The 9,379-nt window shown below is 55.2% G+C and overlaps 2 protein-coding genes across 2 annotated transcripts in view; one reads left to right on the top strand and one right to left on the bottom strand.

The window, feature by feature from the left end:
• Positions 1 to 3,171, top strand: part of CARD14 (caspase recruitment domain family member 14) — a 22,658-nt gene extending 19,487 nt beyond the window's left edge. Inside the window, exons 18-20 of the mRNA XM_007462344.1 lie at positions 1,417 to 1,538; positions 2,243 to 2,358; positions 2,976 to 3,171. Of these exons, the coding sequence (XP_007462406.1) occupies positions 1,417 to 1,538; positions 2,243 to 2,358; positions 2,976 to 3,171 (434 nt within the window). The remainder of the gene's footprint in view (positions 1 to 1,416; positions 1,539 to 2,242; positions 2,359 to 2,975) is intronic.
• Positions 3,172 to 3,219: 48 nt separating this feature from the next.
• Positions 3,220 to 9,379, bottom strand: part of SGSH (N-sulfoglucosamine sulfohydrolase) — a 9,228-nt gene continuing 3,068 nt past the window's right edge. Inside the window, exons 3-8 of the mRNA XM_007462343.1 lie at positions 7,796 to 7,901; positions 7,362 to 7,512; positions 6,856 to 7,012; positions 6,409 to 6,490; positions 5,359 to 5,562; positions 3,220 to 4,550 (exon numbers count right to left, since the gene is read on the bottom strand). Of these exons, the coding sequence (XP_007462405.1) occupies positions 3,991 to 4,550; positions 5,359 to 5,562; positions 6,409 to 6,490; positions 6,856 to 7,012; positions 7,362 to 7,512; positions 7,796 to 7,901 (1,260 nt within the window). The 3' untranslated portion in view covers positions 3,220 to 3,990. The remainder of the gene's footprint in view (positions 4,551 to 5,358; positions 5,563 to 6,408; positions 6,491 to 6,855; positions 7,013 to 7,361; positions 7,513 to 7,795; positions 7,902 to 9,379) is intronic.

The raw sequence follows: 9,379 nt of genomic DNA, 5'->3' as shown, positions 1-9,379 counted from the left end.
CCCAGTGGCCCGGCTCAGCAGGAAAGGTGGCTCAGCTGGTTGGCGAGTGGAGAGCAGGAGTTAGCTCCTTGGCTTTCTTCCATCCACCCATCACTGGTCGCTGGCTGCCTCAGAGAGATGGGCTACAAGCTGAGCGTGAATAGGGCCCTGTTCTTCTTCCCTGGAGTTCACAGAGGGGACAGAGAGAAGCAAGTGTGGCCCACGCAGTTCCTCCAGTGAGCACCTGCTGTGTGCTAGGCTCTGGGCAGCGGGCTAGAGGTAGAGAGTCCAAGAGGCCCTCAGGGTCTATTCTGCTCTTCTGGAGACAGACACCTAAAGACGTGGCAGACTGACCCATCTTAGCTCCACAAGTGATCCAGAGAGGGATTCTTTGGAGGGGGTGGGAGTGGGGCTGCAGTCTGCTGGCAAGACAGGACAGCAGTTTGCGAGCAGAACCAGGAAGTCCAGGCTGAGGGAGCAGAGTGTACAAAGGCACCGAGGCACAGACGGCACCACGGGGAGGCAGCAGGTGCCCAGACGTGCCGTGTTATGTGGTAGGCAAGGGGACATGATCAGGCCTGATCTTTGAATGCCCGTTTTCAAAGCGGAATAGAAGACGGACTGGAGAAGGGCTTCGCTAGGGGCTGGGCCAGAGGTGGTACAGCAAAGCCACAGTGGGGAGAAGAGGGTAGCCCCAAGAGCTGTCTGCCAGCTGTTTGCAGGATCTGGTGACGCTTTGGAGGGTGGAGGCTAGCAGGAGGGCACGCGCAGTTCTCACTTGGGAGACTGGGTGCTATTCATAAAGAAGGGAAAAGTCAGGGTGTGTTTTAACATGTTTATACAGGGCAGAAGTTCTCAGCCTGGGTACGACATTTAGGGCTGGATCATCCTCTGTTGTGGGCATCTCCCACATCTGTGCATCACAGATAAGCAACATACCTGGGCCTCAACCCATTGGATGCCAGGAGCATACCCCCTTCCCAGCAGTTGTGACAGTCAGAAATGTCTCCAGACATTGCCAAGTGTACCTTGGGGGTAAAATTGCTCCTGGTTGAGAATCACGGATTTAAGGGATTTCTGGGTGTAAGAAGTTGCATATGTAAGTTCGGAGCTTGGGAAGTGATGGGAGAAGGGTTTATCTACATTTGTCTGTCTTTCCTTCTTTCCCTCCAGTCTTCCCTCCACCCAACCTTCCATCCGTCCACCCACATCCTGGCACTGGCTAGGCACCTGCTGTGTCCAATGGTTTAGGGTGAATGTACAGGGCATGAACTCTTCCCAGCAGGAAGAGCAGGGTCAGGTTTGTAAAGAGGACACCCTAGGAAGAACTTGCCCCAGAGCTGGTGGGGGTCCGTGGGGGCAGACCCATGGGTGTTCAGCATGGGCTCCTGGGGGAGCGGCTGGGTGGGTGACATCCCCATCAACTGTCACCTTCAGCATACTTGAGCCAGGAGGAGTATGATGCCTCCAGCCAGAGAGGGGACATCATCCAGGAGAGGGAGGCGCCTGGTGGTCGCTACTGTGTCACCTGCAGAGCAGTCGAGTCCCTCATGGGAAAGGTAAGGGGTGGGGTGGGGGCTGTGAGGAGCTCCATCTCCTGATAATGGCAGTGGGAGAAGGAAAGGCCAACCTCCAGGGCCCCCTGGACACCCCAGGTTGGTGCTCATCTTGTCTCTGGCTCCATCATGGAAAGACCAAACCCCGTTTCTGCCATTTGGTGTCCACGTGACCTCGGGTGGGATTTTTAACTTCCCTGAGCCTGTTTCCTCAACGCAGGAGACGTTTAATAAACATTTGCTAAATTAGTAAAGTGGAGATAACACTCCATGTTTTAAGGCTCAAACAAATACATGAAAAGAAGCTCACTGTGAACTATAAAGTTTTGTGTTGATACAAAGCAGCCAGGAACAGCTGTGAGTCAGAGGCACAATGGCCCCCCATCCTTCACAACCCCAAAGAGGTTGATGGAGCCATCCAACTCCTAGGATTTGAGCTCTACACGGTCTCCCTCAATCCCGATGGCCTATGATTTCTAGATTTCCTAGGCAAAAAATCAAATGGATGGAAACTTTTAAAACCGTACAGCCAGCACCCTCGTATACAAAAGGGCATTCCCGAATTCTTCTCCCCACCTCCTTTCCAAACTTCAGTCTTGCCTGTACCCTTCTCACCCTTCTCTCCCTTCTCTCAGCGTCACTCCTGGGTGTGGGCTCCGCTCGCTTCCTCTAAGGCTGAGGCTCACTTCCCTCCCCTCTCCCCCCAGAACACCCACGCCCTCCTGGACGTCCAGCTGGACAGTGTCCGCGTCCTGCACAAGTTGGAGATCTTCCCCATCATTATCCACATCTCCATCAATGAGAAGGCGGCAAAGAAACTCAAGTAGGTGCACCCCTAGGGGCTGGTGGTGAGGTTTGAATGGGCACCAGAAGCCCCCATAAGGCCCGTGGCGACCACATCCAGAGCCCGTGATGGGGTTTCCAGGATCTCACCTCGTGCCAGCCTTGGAAGTGTCACAGGATAGTGTCCAGGATAGAGGTCCTGCAGCCCACCCCCGGGGAGCAACCCAGAGGACAGTAAGGTGAGACCCTAGAACCTGACTGACCTCGGCTGAGGCCACATGTTTCCCGGGGTAGAGTTAACAGTCCATCTGTGTTAGGTAAGGACAGAGACTGAAAAACACTACTTGGTCCATGGCTGGGACAAGCCCAGATATCCTGCTGCCGCCTTTATAATTTGAGAACCGAAGTTATATAAACTAGATCCGCCACCCCACCCCCCCACCCCCATTGTGCAACGTCATCTAGGGCCCCAGTCACATCTTCTTCACAAGGCACTGGGTCCCCTCGAAGCAGGCCATCTGTGTCTAGGGGCATCTGTTGCATCATCGGTCCATCCAGGTCCCTAGAATTCCAAGCCGGCGGCTGATTTCTGGGGCTCCGTGCTAGGATGCTGGTGCAAGGCTCTCCCTGAGCCACTCCCATCTCCGGCTCTGGCAGGAAGGCTCTGCGGCGGCTCGGCACCGCAGAGGACCAGCTCCTGGAGGCTTCCAGGCAAGAGGAGGGTGAGCTGGATGAAGTGCCCTGTCTGTACAGCAGCCTGGCCCCTGACAGCTGGAGCGACCTGCATGCCCTGCTCGGCTGTGTCCGCCTGGCCATTGCTGATGAGCAGAAGGTGGTTGTGTGGACAGAGTAGAGGCCTTGCTGATGGCCCCTGTGTCATAACAAATGCGGAAAATGAACCTGGTATATTTTACTAAAATAAAAACCTTTTACAATGCTCTGGCCTGTGGCTTCCCCACCATGTCTTCCAGGATGGAGTTGATGGGGGTGGGAAGGGTGATGGGAGCCCATCCACTTGAAGGAGAATGCCCCCTTTCTGGGTTTTCCAGGCAGGCGGAGGCAGGGCAGGTCTGGAGCATTCCATGAGTACCGTCTGTGCTACAGACTTGTGTTCACCCAAACAGAATTCACCCAACCAGAGGATGGGGCAGTTTCAGGCCTTGAGCAGATACATCTTCATCCTTGGACACTCTCAAAAAGAAGGGCAAGCTCTGCCCATACAGACCCCAGGATGAAACTCGTCACTTAGGGAGCGTGCCAAGAATCAGTGGTCTCATGGAAACCCAGCCCGGGCCTCGGGAGCCTGACTGTGAACAAAGTGAAGGAAGAAGACAAGCCCAAGTTTCCTTCAAAGGCTCCCTCCAGACCAGGACTGACAAACAGACGCTGTCCCCACACCGAGTGCAGTTTGCACTCACCCACCACCCTCGTGGCACACAGAAGCCCATCTCCTCTCGGGTGAAGGGCACAAGAACGTCTGTGGGTTCCAGAGAACCAAGAGGGACTGAAGCCCCATGTCCCAGACCCTTCTTCCTGCTGTTCCCCAGACCACCTTCACCTTGTCACAGGTTGGGGACCCTGCACCATCCTGGGTACCCCCCAGGGAATTCCTGTGCCAGGACACAGCTCAGACACAGGACAGCCGTCCCCCACTGTGGGGGTGCGGAGGGCCTCACAGTTCGTTGTGGAGTGGCCGGCACTGGGGAGAGAGCTTTTCCTCCAGCACCCCATTGGGAGCACATACCCAGGGGTCGTGGGTCTCCCACTGCCACTTGACCAGTTGGGTCTGAAGCAGTTCCAGAACCTGGGCATAGCGGGGGTCAGTGGCCAGGTTCTGGGTCTCGTGGGGGTCCCGGCTCCTGTCAAAGAGCTCCCAGCGTTCCCGGTAGTAGTAGCGATGCAGGTCCTTGTACCAGCCCGTGGGCCGGCCGGCTGTGGTGCGATTCAGGAGATCCTGGAAGGTTGGCGAGACGTAGAAGTCCTGGTCAATGGGAAAAGGCATCTTGAAGTGGAGGTTGTGCACAAGGTGGAAGTTCTGGTGGTGCACGGAGCGCATGGGGTAGGACATGGTGACCTCATGGTGGCTCTGGCTGCCAAAAACCGTGGTCCAAGGAGGCTCCGCCTCCAGCACCGGGAGGAGGGACCGCCCAGTGAGCTGGACAGTCTTTGAGCCGAAGATGGCATAGCTGGGGTAGGGGATAGAGAACCAATCCAAGATGGTGGGCATGAGATCTGGAAAGGAGATGACATCTCAGCAGGGTGGGCCCTCCAGGGCACCAGGCCCACCCCCGTGGAAGGGCTGAATCCGGGCCACTCTGGAAGCTGGTGGGCCGCCTTGCACATCAAATCACCAACAGGAAAAAGCTGCTACAGGCCAACCCCTCACTGCTGCATCACCCTCTGGGCCGCCATGCTTTCAATGCCATGACAAGACCCCCAACTTGGTGATACCCAGGATCCTTCTAAAATCCTTCACACCAGCGAGGAAGCCCCCACACAGGGGCCTATTCCTGTTCTGTGCTGTGGCCAGAACGCTTCCTGACCTTGGGGCCAAAGGGAGATGTGAGCCCTGAGCCACAGGGGCCCAAGCATGCTGCTGCCCTGACCCCCAAAGTGGGGTCAAGGGGCATCAGTATCACCTGGGAACTTGTCAGAAATGCAAATTTGGGGGCATCACCCCAGACCTACTGAATCAGACACTCTGGGGTGGGATATCTGGATACTAGCAGGTGCTCCAGGTGATTGATACTCACCAGTGGGCCAGTGGAAAATGACTGGCTTAAAGGCAGTGAGACCCAAACTGGAATCCAAGCTTGGTGCTTACAAGCTGTGTGACCTTGGGCTCCTAACTTCATGTCTCTGAGCCTCATTTCTGCATCTGTAGAATGGGGCTGACCATCCCTTCCTCACTGAGGAGTTGTGGCAACTGCATAAGGTAGTGGGTGAGGAGCTACGTCTGGTCGTGGTGGTCCCACTAAACGTCCTCTTCCTCCCCCACTCCCCCTCCTCTACCCCTGCTGCATGGAATGCAGAGTCATACCTAGGAGGCTCACGTAGGCCTCGCTGACCTGGCCCCAGCGTTTTGGGTGCTCTGGGGATGACACCAGCATGGGCTCAGCAGTGCCCGGCCAGTAGAGGTTGGTCCTGCCGCTGGGGAAAGGGATACCATTGTCGGATGTGAAGATCACCAGGGTGTCATTCAGGACACCCGCTCCACGCAGCTCCTGTAGCACGAGTCCGATCCCTGCAGGGTGTGGAGGGGATAGCAGAGCTCAGCCGCAGGCAGATGCGCAGTTGTGGGAATGCGTGTGCACTGAAGCATTTCTTCATCCGGCTGCTGAACCCTGCACCGTCTTTTCCTTCAATTACCCCGGCCCTCCTTGCCACCAGCCAGGCCTCCCGCCCAGCACTCTGCCCAGGGCCCTGTCCTGAAGCAGGACTTGCATGGCCTCTACCTGAGTGCACCCCTCCAGGGACACTGGCCAACCTTGGCAGTTCCGTGTCACCCCTATGCAGCTGCTACCTGACATGCAGTGGTTTCTGTTTCCTGGAATCTCCCAGTGGAGGTAATAAGGATGGTCTTGGGTGGGGCCAGAAGATAGGATTCTCTCTACACCCACCCCCTTCCCAAATCCCCATGAACTAATGGTACCAATGGGGAAACGATAAAGGCACCAACCTCCCATACTGGGTTGAATGGTGGTTCCCCTAAAAGATATGTCCACACAGAACCTGTGAATGTAACCTTATTTGGAAAGAGAGTCTTTGCAGATACAAGTCAAGGATCTTGAGATGAGATCATCCTGACATACCTAGGTGGTCCTTAAATCAATGACACGTGTTTTTAAACGAAGAGGAGGGCCACAGACTAAAGAGAAAACACACGGAAGGAGCTCATGTGACAACAGAGGCAGAGACTGGAGTAATGCTGCACAAGCTAAGGAACACTTGCAGCCACCATTAGCTGGAAGAGGCAAGAAGGACTCTCCCCCAGAGGGGACATGGCCCTGTGGCACTGTGATTTCTGGCTCGGGCCCAAGATGGGGCCCAAGCTGTGCCCTATCCCACCACCTGGGCTCCTTGAACCCACCTTGGTCCATGCGGCTGATGGTGGTGTACTGAGCGGCCAAGTCAGCTCGGGCAGCCGGTGTGTCAGGGACAAAGTAAGGCACCTGGGATGGGGCAGGTGGATGGAAAGTCAAGGTTAGAACAGATAGGTTGGGTGGAGGGGGCAAAGTGGCCAGCACTTGAATTAGGGTGGGAGATACAGGTGCCAGCCTTCCTCCCAGGGCCCAAAATCATCTCTCTTCCTGAACGGATTATCCCAGAACACCCACGCTTCTGGGTACATCATTCCATGTCTTTACGCTTCTCTCTGCCACCCCACGGATGGGGACCTGGCTCCAGTGAGTCAGAGGGTTTCTTCTTACACACCTGGGGCCAGGGCTGCCAACCCACGAGAGGGGCACAGGTCCCCATATTTACAAGGTGGAGGAAAAAGGGTAGTTCTTGGAAACGTGGTGAGGGGTCCTCCTACCTGCACATCCTTCGGGTTGTAGGTCTGCGGGGTCCAGTCTGGGATCTGCCCCATGCCACTCTCTCCATTGCCAAACTTCTCGCAGAAGGCCCCGTACTGTGGTTGGGAGTGCCCGCAGCGGTGGGGGTCGTGGAAGGCGACATAGAGGAAGAAAGGCCTGCAGATGGAGGGATGGGCTTGAGCGTTGAGGTCAAGGTCAGAGGGCTGACCCACCACCTGGCTTCTACCCTGGGGAGCCTCATCCTTTGGGAAGGAACACCCCTCAGCTTTGCCTATTCCCCTACAACTGAGAGCCTCCCCATGATCCACACTGCCTCAGTTTCCCCATGTCCCCTCTTCTTCTGACCAGATCAACTTGAGCATCTGGAACCTGCTCCTCCACCCACACCCCAGCTGTCTGGAGACTCCAAGAATCCCAACCAAAGACTCTGGGATCTGCATCCAGTATTAACTGTCCAGAGGTCTGGCTGTGTGAGGGCAGTAAGGGGGAGGGACCCTCCTCACACCTGTTGTCCCGAGTCTGCAGGAATTTCCGGACCAGCAGTTTCATTCTAGTGATGTTCCGCCCCACCTGGAGGACAGAGCCATTCTCCTCCGTGTACGCAAAATCAAACGGGTACACCGCCTCCGGCCCCACGTGCTTCTTCCCAATGATGCCTGGAGGTGGGGATATAGGCCTGTCCAGAGCCCCTGCGGTCTTCCAATCCCCTCTGCCCCCTTCTCCGCTCCCCAGGCCCTGTGTCTTGCTGTGGCCTCCAGGAGGGCAGCCGGGCCCTTGTTCTCGTGTGCCCATGGCCCAGCCAGGAGGCCCAGATTCCTTGGGGTCAAGTGCTCAGAGCAGGCAACGCAGGGCCCATGGTGGCTCGGGACAAGGCCTTGCCCCTCTGGGGCAGGGAGGTAAGTTGCTGTCCTGCCCCTGTGGCTACACGAAGCCCCTCACCTGTGAGAACACCAGCTCGGCCCAACAGCAAAGGCAGGCTCTGCACCCGGTCGAAGGAGTTGAAGTGGTGGACATCCTGGTGCAGGCCGTACATTCCATTCTGATGCTGCCAGCAGAGATGCTGTGAGGCCGGGCGCCTTCTGGCAGCCAGGGTCCTGTCCCCCACCCCACCCCCAACGCTTCTGCTCTCCCAGGCTCACCAGCCTGGCCCTTTGTAGGCCCCTGACTTAGAGCCCTCAGAGAGGTTTTCTCCATCTCTCACTCCCCACCCAACAGGCCCACAGGTCCCTACCATGGGATGACAGCAGGAAATACAATAGACTGGGAGAATGTACACTAAAATTAGGGGTGGCTTTTATTTTCTTCTTTTTGTGTATCTGTACTTCTCAATTTTTCTATCAAGAGCACACATCGTAGAGTGAAAAACGCACCAACAGGCCTCTTTTTATTAGCTGATGTTTTTAGAGTGTAAAAAAAATTGTTGTACGTGTTGCAAACTCTAACAGGCTAGAGAGATGTAAGAAGGAAAAACCCTGTCCTTATTCCTGTGGCTCACTGCCCAGAGGTGAGTGTAGCCTACAGCTGCCTGATTAACCTTACAGGAAGCTTCTGTGTACAGGCCACAGTCTCCTCTTTATGTAGGCCTCCTACTCACAGCCTCAGGCTCTCAGAAAGGGACGTACAGAGCATCCCCGCCCCCGCATAAAATAACGCCGTGAGATAATACATCAGGAGTAAATGCCCATGTACACCCAGGTTCACAGCAGCATTATTCCAACAACCAAAGGTGGAAGAAACCCAAGTGTCCACTAATAGAGAAACAGATAAATGAAATACGCTCTATCCACACAATGGAACATTATTCAGTCTTGAGAAGTAGTGAGGTACTGACGTGCTCGGGTGAAGCTTGGGGATGTTATGCTCAGTGAAACCAGCCAGCCGCAAAAAAGCAAACACTATATGATTCCACTTATGTGATGTACCCAGAGTAACCAAATTCACGGAGACAGAAAGTTGAATGGTGGTTGCCAGGGGCTGGCGGAGTGGTGGAACAGGGAGCTAGTGTTTAATGGGGACAGAGTTTCAGTTTGGGGTGATAAAAAAGTCCTGGAGATGGATGGTGGTGATGGTTGCACAACAATGCGAATGTACTTAATGCCACTGAACTGCAGCCTTAAAATAGTTAAAATGGTAAATCTTTCATTACGTATACCTTAGCACGATAGAGTAAGTGCCTTAAATGGCAGCTTTTATTGTCACGAGTGCTCCTGGGACAATATCATGAAAAGAGTTAATACTGGGCTGGGCAAGTACCTGCCAGACACCTTGCTGTGAGCTTTACATATAGACAGTTAACTTGGCCAATCCTATAGTAATCCCAGGAGTGAGGTATTACTATCACCCCATCTTTCAGGTGAGGAAATTGAGGCACACAGAGATAATTGATTTGCTCACAGTCACACAGTGGTGGAGCAGGGCTGCACTTCGACCATTTGGCTGGGGGTGGGGGAGGGAAGGTGGGCACATCCCCAGGGAGACCAGGGAGGGGTTCCCAGCAGCAGAGGCCTTGCGGGCTCTCCCTCC

Source organism: Lipotes vexillifer, unplaced genomic scaffold (assembly GCF_000442215.2).
Source record: "Lipotes vexillifer unplaced genomic scaffold, Lipotes_vexillifer_v1.1 scaffold1691, whole genome shotgun sequence".
In the NCBI taxonomy this organism is placed as follows: Eukaryota; Metazoa; Chordata; class Mammalia; order Artiodactyla; family Lipotidae; genus Lipotes; species Lipotes vexillifer.
Note: the sequence above shows the minus strand (reverse complement) of the source record. Positions and strands in the feature narration are given on the sequence as shown.